The following is an 18,353-nucleotide window of genomic DNA, read 5'->3' as shown; positions in this document are numbered from 1 at the left end:
CAACCACCACCACATCATCATCATCATCATCATCACTACCCTAGTACAAACACCACCACCATATAATCAATACCACTACTACTACAACCACCACCACATCATCATCACTACTACTACTAGAACAACAATCACTATCATTATTATTACTACAACCACCACATTATCATCACTACTGCTACTACAACAACCACCACCACATTATCACTACCATTGCTAAGACAACAACCACCACCACATCATCACTACCACTGCTACTACAACCACCACATCATCATCCACACTACTACGACTATTACAACAACCACCACCACTTCATCACTACCACTACTACTACAACCACCATATCATCATCATCACTACCACTACAACCATCACCTTATCATCTTCACTACCACAATTACAACAACAACCATCACCACATCATCACTACCACTACTACTACTACTACTACCACCACTACATCATCATATATCATCATCACTACCACTGTTACAACCACTGCCACCACATCATCATCACTACCACTACTACTACAACCACCTCCACAACATCATCACAACTACTACTGCTACAATAACCGCCACCACATCATCATTACCACTACTACTACAAGAACCATCACTACATCATCATTACTACCACCACTACTACAACAACCACCACATTATCATCACTACCACGACTACTACAACCACCACCATCACATCATCACTAACACCACGACTACAATCACCACCAACACATCACTACCACTACTACTACAACAACCACCACCACCACATCATCACTACCACTACAACAGCAACCACTACCACCACCACCATTATCACTACCACTGCTACAACCACCACCACATCATCATTACTCCCAGTACTACTACAACCACCACCACCACATCATCACTACCATTACAACAACCACCACATCATCATTACTACTACAACGGCTACCCATATATTATTATCATTACCACCACTACTACAACCACCACCATCAGGACTTGGAGCTTTAGTTCATTTGAAATAAAGGGACTTTGGTTGGGATGGTATTTGGCATTTTGTTTACTTACCGTATAGTTCAAATCAATTTTCAATTTAGAATTATAGGGTATATAAAGACAACGTCAAATATATCATCCAAATTTTCTTGTTTGCGGAAATTCCTCTTTCAGTATTGAAATTCCTCTGAGTGGTGTCTGAAATTCCTGTGAGCCAAATTTTAAGTTGGTGTCTCTGGAAACTATTCTGGAAAAAAAAGAAAGAACAGTGTCACTGTTAAGAGGTTAAAATTGCAAGAAACACGCACTGTAAAGCACCTTCGTAACATTCCTTTGATCTACGTCATCAGGTGACCCATTGTTTCTTTCATCTTCCCCCATGGTTCCCCCCCCCCCCCCTTCATCCCTTCATCTTCCCATCTCATGTTAAAAGGTCAACTTTCTGCTCGGTTTACAAATACATGTAAGATTTGTCTCTCACAAGACCACGGATTAAAAACCAAGATATTGGGTAATGGGTGTCTAAATATATTATATTCTCTGTTTGGCCTTCAGGCATGTGGTCATTGGCAGCTACTGCTTACGTTCTGCCTATAACTATAACACACAAAAAGGGGTTGGGGGTGGGAAAGAAAAAAATCATGGTTATAAGTTGCCATGCACCAAGGTCAATATCCCCTCGTCCCTCCCTCCCAAAACACGATACAAGGTTACAGTGTATGTTACTGTGCACATAGACCATGAGGTTAGGTACCCAGCTACCGTAGACACTCTTTAAATCAAAATAATTAAAATCCATCCATAAACATCCATCGACGGGGGAAATGAAAAGCCAGTAATGACCATTCTCTTTGAATCCAAGGAATCATGAGAAACCTGATGGTCTCTAAATATGCAAAGGGTCTGTGTGACAATAAACAAACAGAAAGGAAATTCACTAAGATAAAAGCAGTGGTATCAACTTTACGTCAAAAATGAGTATTCTTTTATTTTTTGTATGTATTATTAAATTATTATTATTTAAGCATTTTTAACAATCATATTCTCTTTTAGTGTACATAAATCTGTTTGTTGACCTGGACGTTCATAAAGAAGTTCACCGTAGTGTTATCTGGGTGGTCATATCAGATTTATGATTGGATTCTGGAAGTGGATACTATTTATTTTGTCTATAATGATTAATAATTATAATAATTAAATTATCAATTATAATATTGCTGTTTGGTCTCATCATCATCAAATTTCGTGCTAATTATCGTTTTTGAAGGATTGAACACATTTTTTTCAAAATCTTACTCATTTTGGATCTGCATTGAACACATTTTCAGGGGCCAGGGGTTACAGCATGTAAAAGATCCTTAGTGTGAAATAGACAAAAGGCTACTGGGTCACAACCGTACTACTACTACTACTACTACTACTGAACAGAAATAATGTAATATTGTGGCATCAGATATAACTAGTTTAGCTGTTGTAAAATCGGAGGGGCAATTTATTCTTTATCAGGAGTGTAATTATGAGAGAGAGAGAGAGAGAGAGAGAGAGAGAGAACGCGATAATTCATATTCAAATTTATTTATTGCCCAACTCAACATAGTATTTAAATTTAATTCTTATTTATTTTTGTATTGTAAATTATATTTTCTAGAAAATAAAACATTCAATCTGTGAAAGGTTATGACAATTGGACCAAGTGAAATCATAACAACACAATCTTACTCTCGCTTTGTAAATGAAACAAAGGACTTGTGAAAGTAAGAATGGTCTGATTTAAAAAAAAAACAGAAATTGGTAAAGATTGTTGTTAATTGATGGTGATTTTTAGTACTTAATATTTTTTTTTCTTCTTCTTTAAAAATAAAAATGTTGGGATTTTTCTTCCTTAATCAGCAGAAGATTTTCACATTAAATTTTTTAGATGGGTAAAAGAAGTGGAGGTTAAACATTCTAGTCACTATGACAATGACTATTTCCTATTTTATTTTGTTAACACTTTTCTATTTATCTATGCTATGCCAAGTGTGTGGAACAATGAACAAGTTATTGAATTGTAATTTGGGATGATAAAATATTTCTTTTATCTCACAGGAATCACAAAACAAAAATCTGTCACAAGATGCTCCCGCTGTAGAGAAATGACATGACTGTTATCCTAGATAAGAATCACAAGTAATTTGGATAAATTTGAGGGGTGTTTTGATTTTGAAAGCTGCTTTACAAAAACTTAGAACTTACAATACTCTTTGCTGTTTGCTTCTGACATATCAAGAAATAAGGCCTATATTTAAGTTTGTGTCAGATGCCTTACAGCTTGATACAATAGCAAAAATCAGTCACTGCTCTATTATATTTTTCATTTTGTCTTCATTGATAACCAGGATGAATTTTTGGATGTTATCTACTGGATGCGACAAATAATGGGAGTTGTGCTGGGTCTGGTCTGGGGTTTCATTCCCATGAAGGGGTTCTTCGGCCTTGCTTTGTGAGTATCATTCATTTGTCACCAATGAATCATATAGTAAGTAGTTATCTACATGTTTGGGGGGGGGGGGGGGGGGTCAAGGGGTTATGCCGACCTGCCAACCAGTACAATTTTGCATATTTTAGTAAGATTTTTGGACCCAAATACGTGGATATGATTCCAAAGGATTCAGTACGATTTTTTTTGTAATATTCAATTTTTTTTTCTCAAGCGTTATTGATGTTGAAAATGATACATTTGATGCAATGATCCTACATGTCATACATCAACTGTTGACAGTGTTTCTGAATGATGCATCATATTTTATACTATAATCAGTGATGCCAAAACTCAGATTTCACAGGAAAAAACTCCGGTCTGGAGCAAAAAATTCCGGGCTCCGGGCAACTTCCGTCAAATTCCGGTGAGGTCAATTTGTTCCAAGGATACCCCCCCCCCCCTACTGGAGGTAGCAGGTACACACACACACAACCATCGCAAAGTTACCTGGCCAGCAGTTAAGCTTAATAGCCAATATTCTCAACACAAACATATAACATAGAAACAATTGAGACATTGAGTATGCTCCAGTATATGGGGTGAATTTTTAATTCAGAAAAAATGGCTGGTAACAACAAGAGATGAAGTGAGTAGAAAAGTGCCAGAAGACAATAGAGAATAAAAAGTTTTTGCGGCGGTGATGGGGTTTGAACCTGCGACCTTAGTGGTACGACAACTCCGTCTTGCTGGTGTTGAGAATATTGGCTATTAAGCTTAACTGCTGGCCAGGTAACTTTGCGATGGTTGTGTGTGTGTATACCTGCTACCTCCAGTAGTCGGTGAGAGAAGGCACTAATAATGAATGACCTGAGTTAGATACTAATTTTTTGGATTCGTGGATAGCTCATATGGTAGAGTCACGCTCTCACCGGCCAGACGGAGTTGTCATACCAATAAGGTCGCAGGTTCAAACCCCATCACCGCCGCAAAATATTTTTATTCTCTATTGTCTTCTGGCACTTTTCTACTCACTTTACCTCTAATACTACTACAACCACCACCACATCATGATCATCATCAACTACCACTACTAGTACAACCACCACTACCACATGATCATCACTACCATTTGTACTACAACCACCATCATCACCACATCATCATCATCACTACCATTTGTACTACAACCACCATCGCCACCACATCATCATCACTACCACCATTACTACAACCACCATCACCCCCATCATCATCACTACCACCACTACTACAACCACCACCACATCATGATCATCATCAACTACCACTACTAGTACAACCACCACTACCACATGATCATCACTACCATTTGTACTACAACCACCATCATCACCACATCATCATCATCACTACCATTTGTACTACAACCACCATCGCCACCACATCATCATCACTACCACCATTACTACAACCACCACCACATCATCATCACTACCACTGCTACTACAACCACCATCACCCCACATCATCATCACTACCACCACTACTACAACCACCACCACATCATCATCACAACCACTACTACTACAAGCACCACCACCACCTCATCTTCATCACTACCTCCACTACTACTACTGCAACCACCACCTCATCATCAACACTACCGCTGCTACTACAACCACCACCACCACATCATCATCATCACTAACAGTACTACTACAACCACCACAACCACATCGTCATCACTACTCCTACTACTACTACTACTACTACTACTACTACTACTACTACTACTACTATACTACTACTACTACTCCTACTACTACTACTACTACTACTACTACTACTACTACTGCTACTACAACAACCACCACTGCAACATCATTATCATCACTACCACTACTACTACAACCACCAGCACTACACCATCATCACGACCACCACTACTACTACTACAATACAACCACCACCACCACATCATCACTACCACTGCAACCACCACCACCACCACATTATCATTACCACTACTACTACAACTACTACATCAACCACCACCACCATATCATCATCACTACCACTACTACTACAACCACCACCACCACATCATCATCATTATCATCATCACTACCACTACTACTACAACCACCACTACTACACCATCATCAGTACCATTTGTACTACAACCACCATCACCACCACATCAACATCACTACCACCACTACTACAACCACTACCACATCATTATCATCACAACCACAACTACTACAACCACTATTCCACCACCACAGCATCAACACTACAACTACTACATCAACCACCACCACCACCATATCATCATCACTACCACTACTACTACAACCACCACCACCACATCATCATCATTACCACTACTACTACAACCACCACTACCACATCATCATCACTACCATTTGTACTACAACCACCATCACCACCACATCAACATCACTACCACCACTACTACAACCACTACCACATCATTATCATCACAACCACAACTACTACAACCACTATTCCACCACCACAGCATCAACACTACAACTACTACATCTCCTCTCCTCAAACTTCATCTTTCTCCTCTCCTCACCTCTCTTCACTCCCTCCATCACCGCATATCTCCAGCCGCTGCGGTCGTCAGCAAGCGACTCCCAGGTGTTTGAGTCGATGCTGTCAATTTCATATCTCGTTTGCAGACATCATAGAAGCGCAGAGCTGGATGGCCAGTTGGTCGCCGTCCAGAAGCTAGTTCACCGTACATGATGTCTTTGGGTATGCGTCCATCGTCCATCCTGTGTACGTGACCAAGCCATCGCAAACGTCGCTGGCAGAGCATGAGATGCATACTGAGGGAGTTCGCTCTTTCTAGCACTGCATTGTTAGTGAGTCTGTCCTGCCACCTGATGCCGAGAATTCGTCGTAGACAGCGAATGTGGAAGGTTTCCAAACGGTTCTCCTGTCTGGCATATGTTGTCCAGGATTCACTGCCATACAGTAGGCTACTGAGTACACATGCTGGTATACTCTGAGTTTGGTGTTCAAAGTGAGTTGGTTGTTGGTCCACACTCTCTTGCTCAGTTGTGCCATGACAGCGGCAGCTTTGACGATGCGCTTGTCTAATTCTGCACCAAGTGAGAGGTTGCTGGTGATGGTTGTGCCCAGGTATGTGAAGTGATCAGTGACTTCTAGCTCCTCGTTGTCAATGTAAATTGCTGGTATAGAGGGGACATTCTGACACATTACATTTGTTTTCTTGATGCTGATCGTCAGCCCGAATTCTCTGCATGCGTGGGAAAACCTGTCCATCAGCCTCTGAAGGTCTTCCTCGATATGCGCGCATAGAGCTGCATCATCTGCAAATAGCATTTCCCTTATGAGGACTTTGCGGACCTTGGTCTTTGCTCTCAGCCGTGCCAGATTGAACAGCTTCCCATCACTTCTGGTGTGTAAGTGGACTCCTTCTGGGGACTCTTTGAATGCAAACTTCAGCAGTAAGAAGAAAAATATACCAAACAAAGTCGGTCACTACTACTACAACAACAACCACTATCACATCTTCATCATCACTACCACTATTACTACAACAACTAACACCACATCATCCTCTCTAATACCAGTACTACAATCTCTACCATTAGGTTTTGGCGCTTTACTTCATTTAAAATAAGGAAACTTTGGGATTGTATTTGGCAATGCGTTTATGTATCATAATATAATTCTAATCAGTTATCTCTTTAGAACTATACAATATGTAAACACAATGCCAAATACCATTCCAATTCCTTTTCTCTTGTGTGCGGAAATTCCTCTTTGAAATTCCTACGAGTGGTGTCTGAAACTCCTGTGAGCCAAATTTAAAGTTGGCGTCTCTGCTATAATTATCATTTTAGTTGGTTATATGATGCCGATTTTCACTTTTATACCTTTTTGAGGATTTGCAAAGTATTATGCATGTAAGCTTATTTTATACTTTAAATGGCCTCAGACCACATTTAAACTTTTACTACTTGTTAAATGGAAAATTTAAAGTGAAAATTAAGTTGAACTAACATCTTTGACAATGAAGCCTTCATTTAAAAACTTTATACTTTATTGCTAAGAAGGTTAAACATAAATGGAATATTTCACTTTACAAAATCTAAAAATGATCTATTTTGAGTTTTAAAATTTATAATGATCAGCACCATCAACATCTCTTATCACTATCTCCCTGGCATCACCAGTGCTATAACCACCATCACAACATTGCTACCGCCACAAACACCACCACATCACTTCTACCACTACCACCACAGCTTTATCATTAGAGCACCATCACGACAACAACCACCACCTCTTCACTGGCACTAGGATTAATACTACTAACACAATTGGGATCTTTTGGTCATTTCTTTTGTATACTTATTTAAAATGCTCTTTCAGTAAAGTTTCTCGATAAACCAGATAATTTTGTAAATACTAGAGATTGCTTCGAATGAGTGTTTGAATGATGAAGATTAGAGTTTATTTTGATTTGAGTTTGGTGTTAGCTTTTCTATAAATATTTTTATTGTGTGCTTTTTGTCCTATCATGCAGACAAATACACTTTTCTCTTTAAAAAATACACTTTTAAGGGCAATCAAATACACTTTTTATTCTGGGAAGGTTGGCAGGTCTGGGTTATGTTTCATATTTCCTTCTTTCTTTCCTTCCTTCCTTCTTTCTCTCTCTTTCTGTTTTTTAACAAGCACATTTATTTCCAGTGTAATTTATATTCTATTGTATGACAACATAAATATTGATTAAAGTTACCTAGTTCTGAAACATTCTGCGGTGTCAATTTTCTAACAAAATGTTCATTACTAAGAGTATCTTTAAAATGTTTATTCTTTCTCACTTTGATTTTTTTCTCCAGATTTTTCATTGTGAATGTTGTCATTATTTACTTCTACTACAACAATTTTCAAAAAATTGATGAAGAAGAATATGGAGGGGCTACAGAAATTCTCAAAGAAGGACTCATGACTTCATTCTCATCATTTTTGGTGAGTTTTTCCACAATGATGTAGTGATCATGGAAGGATCAAAATAAGATTTTCCTACCTCTTTTTCTTCATGTAAACCGACTGACTTAGGTCATTACTATCAATATTGCAAATATCTCAAAAAGAAAAATTATAATCTTCCCAATAATCTGTAGTATATAATTAAAAGTCTCAATATTGTTAAATATTTGGTACCAGCTGCCAGTTTATTCCACATCTATTGAGGAAAAAAAGTGTGAAGAAGACTATCAACATTAGTAGATGGAGGAATATTAAAAACTTGATATCCCAGACTGCCTAGTTTTGATTTTACTTAACTTAATTTGTTAAAATATATTTATTGACCTACTATGAGGGCTCTTTCAGAAATAACCGAAAAATGCCCATTGCTCAGCAACCAGTGGAGATTTTTTAAATTCTGTAAACGACATGATATTTCCTTACGGATATTCCCAGAAATTATGAAGTGCATCATTTTGCACAATGAATTTCTAGACGATTTTAAAGATGGCGGCCCACCTTGAAACTTGGTCAAAGGAGGAAATCAGAGCTGTCATACGTTTTTTGAACGCCAAAAGTCTGAATCCTACCGAAATTCATAAAGAACTTCAGAGTGTATATGGTGAGCATGTTATAAGCCGTACACAAGTCTATCACTGGTGTAGTTTGTTTGAAGCCGGCCATTCCGACTTGACAGACAGGGAAGGGAGAGGGCGTTTGATAACTGCGACGTCAGAAGACAATGTGAAGCGAGTTGATGAGCTTATTCGTCAAGACAGGAGGTTGAAACTTCATGAAATCGCAAGCAGTCTTGATAGAATTGTATTTGATGAACTTGGCTACAGAAAAGTCAGCGCAAGATGGGTTCCTAAGAAATTGACAGACAATCATAAACAACAAAGATTGGACATCTGCAGGGAACTTTTGAGAAGAAGCAAGAGCTCATGCAGGGTTCACGGGCATACTGCCAACGCCGGCGGAGACTTTCTAGGGTACGATGTGACTTTTCTGGACAGCATAGTCACCGGTGATGAGACTTGGTTGCACCATTACACCCCAGAAACAAAGCAAGATTCGATGACATGGAAACATCCATCCTCAAAGTCATGCGGTCAGCAAAGAAAATAATGGGAACTGTTTTCTGGGACAGTCGTGGTGTTATTCTGTTCGAAACCTTACAACCTGGAGAAACAATCAATGCTGCAAGGTACTGCCAAACTCTTGACAAGCTTAGGGAGGCCATTCACAGAAAGCGCCCAGGGCAGTTGACCAACGGGGTCATTTTGCAACACGACAACGCTACACCCCACACAGCACGAGTGACGCAAGGTTGGCTAGAGAAATATGGATGGGATATTTTGCCACACCCACCACACAGTCCAGACCTCGCAGCATCTTATTATCACCTCTTTGGGCCACTGAAACGTGAGCTGGTAGGAAAGCGCTTTGATGTCGATGAAGAGCTTGTTGACCATGTGCGGAAATGGCTACAAAACCTTGACGGAAATTTCTTCCGAGAGGGTATCTATTCCATGGTGCGGCGTTGGCAGAAGTGTGTCAACAGACTTGGCTGTTACGTAGAGAAATGAAGGACGAGTCAAGGTATGAACACGTGCAAGAATTTTGTTGATAGCATAAAAAACGCAGATTTTACAGGCATTTTTCGGTTAATTATGAAAGAGCCCTCGTAGTACCCTTTTTAGGCCATTTAATCCTTTGTGCAGTGTTGTTATTTTAGCCCTAGCCGGTACTTCATAATAAGGTAACAATCCTAATTGATTTATATTATGTGCATTTGTTTTACCATTTATGTAGTCATTTGTTAGATAGTTCATTTATTTCATTGCATTTTTCTGTGCTGCTTCAATTTTTTCTACTTGTGTTTTTTTTTTTTAATGGTCCATTTTAAGTTTAACAAGGGTTTTATAGCATTTCTCCATAATTAATTTTGAACAGCTTGATTTGTAATTTGAGAAATCCTGGGACAAAATTTGTCTTCTTTCAGATTTGTTTCGTTGTGTTTATTGAAGTATTTTTTCAACAATAGCATGCCAGAATTTATCAAGAAATTCCTGAAATTATTTTTTATCACACAAGATTGCCCTTCTCACCAACTTTTTTTTCCTTTATACTTTTACCAAATTCTGGTCTGGTCCTCTGTTCCAACTGATGTCGATTTATTGGCTGTATCCATATTATTTATTTACCTATCTGAATTTTTTAGGGGGGAAAAATTCTGCACTGGGCTACGAAATGGCAAATTTTTTTACCGCCACAGAGCTGCCAACCTACTGCAAAAAATGCGGAATTGTACGCATTTTCAGTGATTGTACGCTTGTACACATTTCCCCCAAGATTGTACCCATTTTAGTGTGCAGAGTCACTTCAGTTTTCTTTAGTTGTAATTCATATTATTACTAGCCTATTGAGAAACCTTGGTGACCAAGTGGATATTCATATATTTTTTTGAACAATTATGATCTTCATGCTGGGAGGTAGAATTCTGAAAGGATTGGATTATAGTCTTGGGAACATCATTGTTGCTGCAATTGAGCTTGTGTGGTGTGACTTTATGTAATTATACCTTCCTCTTACTTTCACAATGGTTAGTTTCCATCGATTTCAGAATTGTACCCATTTTTATGAAATCTCCCCCATTTTGAGGTCCCATTGTACACATTCTCATCAAATGGGGTTGGCAGCTCTGCCACCATGAGGAATGGTAGGATGCTGTCTTAAGCCTGGGGTGTTTAAATATTATAATAAGTTCCTCTCATTTTATCCTTTTTATAGAATTTTTACTTGACTATGAAATTATTCAGAAATTGAAATGCACCCGACATCTATAATGGTCCCTTTTACTTTTAGGCGAGTGTTTTACCAGGATCCTCAATAATTCTTTCAGAACATTTATAAAAGTGCTTGCAGCTATGTGTACTGTGTGTACATGTTCTAGAGTCAGATAACCAAAACTGTTATGGTCTAATTGTTGCAACAAAAAAACTCTATAGCAACACTGACACTGAATGTTCTCCATTTCAACTAATATAACTTGAAAATATGTACGCATCGACTTACAGCATTTATGAGTATAGAAAAAAGAGACATTGTTTCCAAATAAAGGATTTTTAATGACAATGTACATCCACTGGAAGATTACATTATTATTATTATACAGTTTTCCAATGTACGTTAATCTATGGGCTACTGGTACCCCCCTCCCCCTGGAAATTTTTGGTGAGTATGATTTTCTGAAAGAGTAGGGTAAGAACTACTCAGGAAAAAAAGTTTGCAAAATTCTATAAGCATTTGACTGAGTTATGGCCGACAATATATCCCTTTACTCATAAAAATGCCAAAACTTACATTTGGGCCTTCAACTTTTTAAAATGTCATCAAACTTGTAGAATATGCTTTTTTATTACACCCAATTGAATGATTAATGGTATAAAATCACTAAAAGTAAAATTGTTTTTGAAAGTAGTCAAAAAATCAAAGATTTTTTAAAAAATTTCTAGCTCTTTCCGCTGTTTTAATTTCTTTAGAGCACTTAATTTGTTTAAACGAAAATACTAAAGCAGATTTTGACAATTTGTCAATTAAAATTCATCACACATTCATCCTTTTAAGATTTTGAAAAGATTTTTCAGCATTAGAATATATAGATCAGATTTTATGAGCACTTATGTACACCTTACCTCTAATGGAAAGGGGCGTAACCCAAAGAACAAAAAAATAATAAAGTCATTAAAAAGTAGATAAAAATGCATAGAAATATTGAAAACATGTGACAATTCTATAAGCATTGTTCTTACTAAAATATTCTGACTGTAAGAAGAGATATTTGTCTGTTTTATGTCTTCATGCACTCAGATAGAGGTTAGGTCCTTTTACTTTTAGTTGATATTTAACATGCAATATGACTGTTCTAATGTGAACCTATTCTTGAATACATCCACAAAATTTATATATGTCAGTGACTACTCCAAAATATGTATAAATTTAAACTATGATATTGTTGAAATGTAAAGCACAACTGAGCCTTATTTTCCTATGCAGTATTCAGTCATCATTGTCACTTGATTCACACTCTGACTCGTCAAACAGGTCTTCTAAATCATTATCTATTTCATCATCTGTGTTACTTGCGTTGTCCTCGTCATCAGCTTCATCCCTAGTAGAATTGTTCTCTTCATCACCCACTGCACTGTTGTCATGTAGGATGTCCACAAGTTGTTGAGGAACCAAATTAGTGCACCAGTCAATTGAGAGCATGCCATTGGGACTAAGAATCCAACCGTGACCTGAAGGATTAGGGATTTCTGGATAGGCAATATGAACTTGTCTCCAAATCATTGCTTGATAATTTGCTCTCATAATGTGCATCTGCAGAACCTGTCGACAAGGTGGTAGAAGACTTATGTCTAATCCATGAAAGCTTTCAAGAAATACTTTTGTCTGACGAGATCATACCTCAGTTTATTGATGCTTGTATAATTTGGTTTGCCGTAGATGTAACACACAAATCTTTCAAGTCGACGCAGCAAACTTTCAGACAATGTTTCCTTTTGACCAAGTTCTGTAAATGCTGAAGAAAATTCAATGTTCTTTTAAAGTAAAGTGAATGGTTTTTTCTTTCCTTTCTGGACAAATGTACTAACAGAGTCACATCCGGTGAAAGCATGAAAACCTAAAATGCTCTCTAATATTTCTGTCTTGATGTTCTGACATAGTGGCTGCATATGAATTATTCTCCGTTTGTTTGAGTTTCCTGTGTCAAAGTATAGTTGATGCTTGAATTTGACGCAATTCGATAAAAGTAATAAAAATACATCTGTGTCTGAGTGGACGATGATATCATTATGTTCTGTCTCTGCCATAATATCAGCGTAAATGCTGTGAAGAATAATAAGAGTATCAGCTTCTTCTTGGTTAGTTGAAAGATATGGCACAGGCATTGATTCTGTTACTTCACTGTCTCGACTTGTTATAATGAAACACGAATAGTCACATGCAAAGAATATTTCCCTTTGTTGCAAGAGGTTTGCATAGCTGTCTTGTTGCCATTCTTGTAGTAGAAAACTGCTTTTTGTTATCATCATTCTTCAAAAATTCTTTCCAGCTCTTTGGCAGTCTCATGGAAGGGCCCGCAATTGTGTGTCTGTTTGATTCTCCTCTTCTCATTCGTTCTATTGATTTTATCGAAACATCTCTATAGTTGTCTGTAACAAAATGAAGTTTAGATACTTTTGGCAGACAGGTGAAGATTTTGTAAGCAATTTCTCCAAATGTTTCAGGAATTTGTATTAAACTATGAAATAGAGCATTGCCATCAATGGTGTGTGTCATATCTTCATTTCTTTCTATGGCTTTGACTGCAGCTCCCTCCTCTAGCTTATGCATCAAGACTGATTTGTCGGTTTTTATTAGCATGCCATCAGCTGTTGCTATTGACCAGGGAACAGGTCCTAGAGGATACTCCCTTACTTTTTGAAGGTCGATGTTATTCTCCTGAGAAAGCATTACAAGTTGGCCGAATATATTTCTTTGAGCAGTAATTTTTACTTCTTGTTTCTTTGAAGTTCTCAAAAGGGCTGTTTTTGAAAGTGAACCAAAAGTCTGTTTGTTATTTCGTTTTATGGGCGCATGAAAGGATGTTGTTTTTTCAACAAGTTGCTCTCGAATAAAATGTTGGTATTGTTTGCTGCCATCTTCCTGGACTGTCAGAAGATTTATTGTGAGCCTTTTCCTCTTCAGCTTGAGAAGTTTTTCTTTCTTCAAATTGTTTTTCTTCTTCGTTTGATTGAAAGTTTGGTGCATGACGGGAGATTTTGCGGGTATATGCCTTTCTACAACTTTCATGATACCTCAATTCTCTTGCTACTAGGTCAATATTCTGAACTTTACCTTTCAAGCACGAATCATCCTTTCTCTCTACTGCATTTTTAATAGACAACTCAGCTGTTTTGGTTATACATTTCACTAATGGATCTTTGTGTCTGCGACTTCTGTATATCCATTTGTCTTTTTTATCACAAAACAAACATTGCACAGGAAAAAGAATTTTAGTAGTCTCTGTTTTTCTTCTTTTGGAACCTGAGCCGCCAGCACCATCTCTAGAATGTGTATCAGATGATTGTCTTTTCTTACTATTTCTCAGGTTGATGAATGCATTATAACAATAGTCGTGATAACCATGCTTTGTTAAATCAAGTTCATCGGGTATTCTTTCACAGATGTACAGTTGTCTTTCTTGATCATTCTCTGTTTCAAATCTTATTATTTTTATCTCTTGTATTTTTGTCCATCTTTTCAAGGTGATTGGTTTAATCTGGTCAAATGTTCATGATTTAAGCTGTGAACAATACATATTCTTTCACTGGATTGTTCTTCACATTTTTTCTTAATCGCACTTTTTGGAGTTGATTTAAGTTTGACCACTAATGCCATTTTGCAATATCCTTATTTAGGCTTCAATTTTTGATTTATTTACATCTGAAAAAGAGGAAACTAACAATTGTTGATATCTTAGAGGCTATATTAAGCATGAGGTATTACTTGAAGGTATTTTGTGTAAACATACATTGTAGTCTAGAGACATCATGAATCATATTGATATAACATTGAGAATACTTATAGTTACTTACAATATCACACACGATTTCTGAGTTTATAATTATCTTTTTAAACAGTAATTATGCCTTAGGTAAGCAATGAATGATTACAAAATATGCTTCAATGAATTCTATGTTCAAAGGCAATTAATTTGATATGTAATATGTGCACTTTTGTCACAGTTTGAAATTTGAACATGTTTATGTCGGATTACACATTTTAGGGGGTGGGTGGTAAACTAAAAAGCTCATAAAACATAAAATATAGATCTTCTTACAAAAATAAAACAATCAAACACAGTTGAAGGATTCAGAAGTTTTTCAAAGTATTTTGGAGACAATATCGACCTTAGAATTTTTGCTATCGCCAGATCAATGCATCTCAAAATGTGAAAATGCAGGAAAATAACGCCTTATTTTACTTTTTTTCTGCTCTTTTTTCCAAAATTGCAAAGAGATTGCACATTGTTTTGACTTCACATGTCATGTTATACACATACCAATCAAATAGAACCATTTCTGGGTCAAAATATGAATTATGTAAAAAGTTGCAGCCAATTTTCCGAAACAACCATTTTTCATGGCTATAGGGTGGTTATTTGGCCATATCTTCTTAAATTGCTTCTAGAATCGTGCAAACTTTTTTTTCCTATGACCACCTATCAACCTTTTATGAAAAAAACATAGTGGCATAAAATCCCCGAGGGGGGGGGGGGGGGGGGTTGACCCCCGTTAGCCCATGTGACTATGTGCATTGATTTGGTATTTTTTAAAGTATTTTATTTGAAAACAATTATTTTTTTCTTTTAGATTTTAGAAAGAAATATTTGGCTTTAAAATCCTTTCTCCATTTTCAATTTTAAAACAAATGTCCCCTTTACTTTATCTTTTTTCTTTTCTTTTACAAAATTTGTTTACTGATTTCTCCATTTTCAATTTTTTTTAAATGACCTTTTTTACGTTTCTTATCTTCTAATTAACACAATATTTGACTTTAAAATTATTTCTCCATATTTAATTAAATTTTTTTTTTTTCATCGCCAGGTTGCTTGGATCATTTTGTACTCAGCACTTTACTCAGAAACTCTTCATATGTCATCATCGTCATCATAGTATATTGTCTATTGCATCATTTTCCTCTATAATATATAGATCATTAAACTTGTCTCCCCATTTTAATTGGTAAACCAACATTACCTTTCGTGCCAGATTTCATTGTCATCATTAATATATTATTATTATTATTATTATTATTATTATTATTATTATTATTATTATTATTATTAGTATTTATATAGTAGTAGTGTAGTAGTAGTAGTAGTAGTAGTAGTAGTAGTAGTAGTAGTAGTAGTAGTAGTAGTAGTAGTAGTAGTAGTAGTAGTAGTAGTAGTATAGTATAGTAGTAGTAGTAGTTAGTATTATTATTATTATTATTATTATTATTAGTATTATTATTATTATTATTGTTGTTGTTACCAGAAATTTCTGATTACGATATTGGTAGTTGAATACATTATGATTGGGTACCATGCTGTACACTGTCAAGCAACATTTTACATTTCTGCTCCAGTTAGAATTTTGACTTTGTAATTGTCAAAAACAGTAATGTGTCTTTTTCTGTAGTCTATTGCAAGGATATTTGTCAAAGACAAGTGCATGACAGTTGTGCAAAATGTGCCCATGCACACCTTTTAAAGTAGCTGTTACTATTTCAAAACCTTTTAGACTATTTTCATTTCCTGTAAAATATCCTTTAAACATTCTTTGTTTTGAGGTTGTTTGGCCTTTGCTCCTTTATTAGTACAGTCAAAGCCGGTAACTCAAGCGCCTTTTGGAATGATCTCACTGTAACAGAATTTTTTCTATGTAGTTTCTACTGGTTAAGTGGAATTATTTCAGACCTTCAGCTCACATTATAAGTATAAGGGGTATTTTTTATTTCAATGTAATCAAAAGTGTAGTGATCCCACATCTTCAATGAACAGATAGCTTCGTTAATTAACAATGGCATTGAATTTTTCCACCCATCCCTTTGACTGTCATGGGGAACAACAGCTAATTAAGTAATGCTCATGCAATGATGCAGTGGTTGCTTGCTTTGACGGGGAATACTGCATAAATTAAAATGTTGTGATTTATTATGGAGCATAATTTATATGTCTTTTATTAATTTGGCTGGGTTATGGGAACGAGGTGTTTTGACATTTCGTAAAATTTTGTGGATAGGGTTACTCACTCTCTTTCATCTGCCATCATGACCCGACTACACACATGTTATGTTAAATGTTGTGAAAAATGAAGACCAAATATTACAAAAACAAATGAAAAGCTGTTCTTAATTACTATATTCAGCAATGATTAGAAGAAATGTTACAATTTTGATATGCTCTCTGTGGCAAGAAATATGGATTAAAGTGGAATAAATTACATATCATAAAGGAAATTGAATTCTGCATACATCGGTGTCAAATATACTTATAAATACATCACCTCAAGCAAAATATACTGGTTAGAATGTAATCGCTTAATGAATTCACTATGGCAAAAGTAGAACTGAACACAAACTGTCCTGTTCCAATTAAGCGGCTTATTATTGTTGTTATTATTATTATTATTATTACAGTTCACTCCGCTTTATCGCATCTTGGTTAATCGCACACTCTGCTTATACGCTACACATTTCTGAAAAACGGGAATATATATTTCTATATAATCGCTCCGCTTAATCGCTACACCTTGATTACATCTTGTTTTGAGAAAAATATCTAAAAATTCAAGAAACAAAAACAAATGTAATGAAAATGCGTTTCTCATTTAACCATTTCCGCATGTTAATATCGTTACCCGCGTGAAAAAAAAAAAGCTTTCCCATCAATGCCATTCTACTGTTTCTCTCACCCCGACTAGGTCAGACACGAAAGCTTGTTAACGGACATCAAAGGATTACCTGACACGATGGGCTAATTGAATTGACTCAGCATTCGCTGTCTGCACTACAAGGTGTGAAACATGATCGCAATCCACCCGATGTCGTGTGTTTGTTTACATTGTCTGACCACTCGATTGCAATTCTGTACCTGTGCATTGTTTTCCTCTTCTGGGCCATGAACAATAAGAAAGGATTACAGGGAGGACTCGCGTCTCAGCTTTTGATTGATCTATAAGGTCACTGTCTACATTGATACACTGAACTGGCATCAACTCAAGGCAAGTCTTTCTTCCCATCAGAAAGCTCGCTCTAAAGATGAAAAGGTTGACAGAA

The 18,353-nt window shown here is 36.6% G+C and overlaps 1 protein-coding gene across 1 annotated transcript in view; it reads left to right on the top strand.

The window, feature by feature from the left end:
- Positions 1–16,374, top strand: part of LOC144977172 (GEL complex subunit OPTI-like) — a 19,647-nt gene extending 3,273 nt beyond the window's left edge. The window contains exons 2-4 of the mRNA XM_078922051.1: positions 3,376–3,479; positions 8,348–8,477; positions 16,136–16,374. Coding sequence (XP_078778177.1) covers positions 3,376–3,479; positions 8,348–8,477; positions 16,136–16,204 — 303 coding nt within the window. The 3' untranslated portion in view covers positions 16,205–16,374. The remainder of the gene's footprint in view (positions 1–3,375; positions 3,480–8,347; positions 8,478–16,135) is intronic.
- The last annotated feature ends 1,979 nt before the right edge of the window (positions 16,375–18,353 follow it).

The sequence above is a fragment of the Berghia stephanieae genome, chromosome 7 (genome assembly GCF_034508935.2).
Source record: "Berghia stephanieae isolate SIO BIC M18660-M18661 chromosome 7, UCSD_Bste_1.3, whole genome shotgun sequence".
Taxonomy (NCBI): Eukaryota; Metazoa; Mollusca; class Gastropoda; order Nudibranchia; family Aeolidiidae; genus Berghia; species Berghia stephanieae.
Note: the sequence above shows the minus strand (reverse complement) of the source record. Positions and strands in the feature narration are given on the sequence as shown.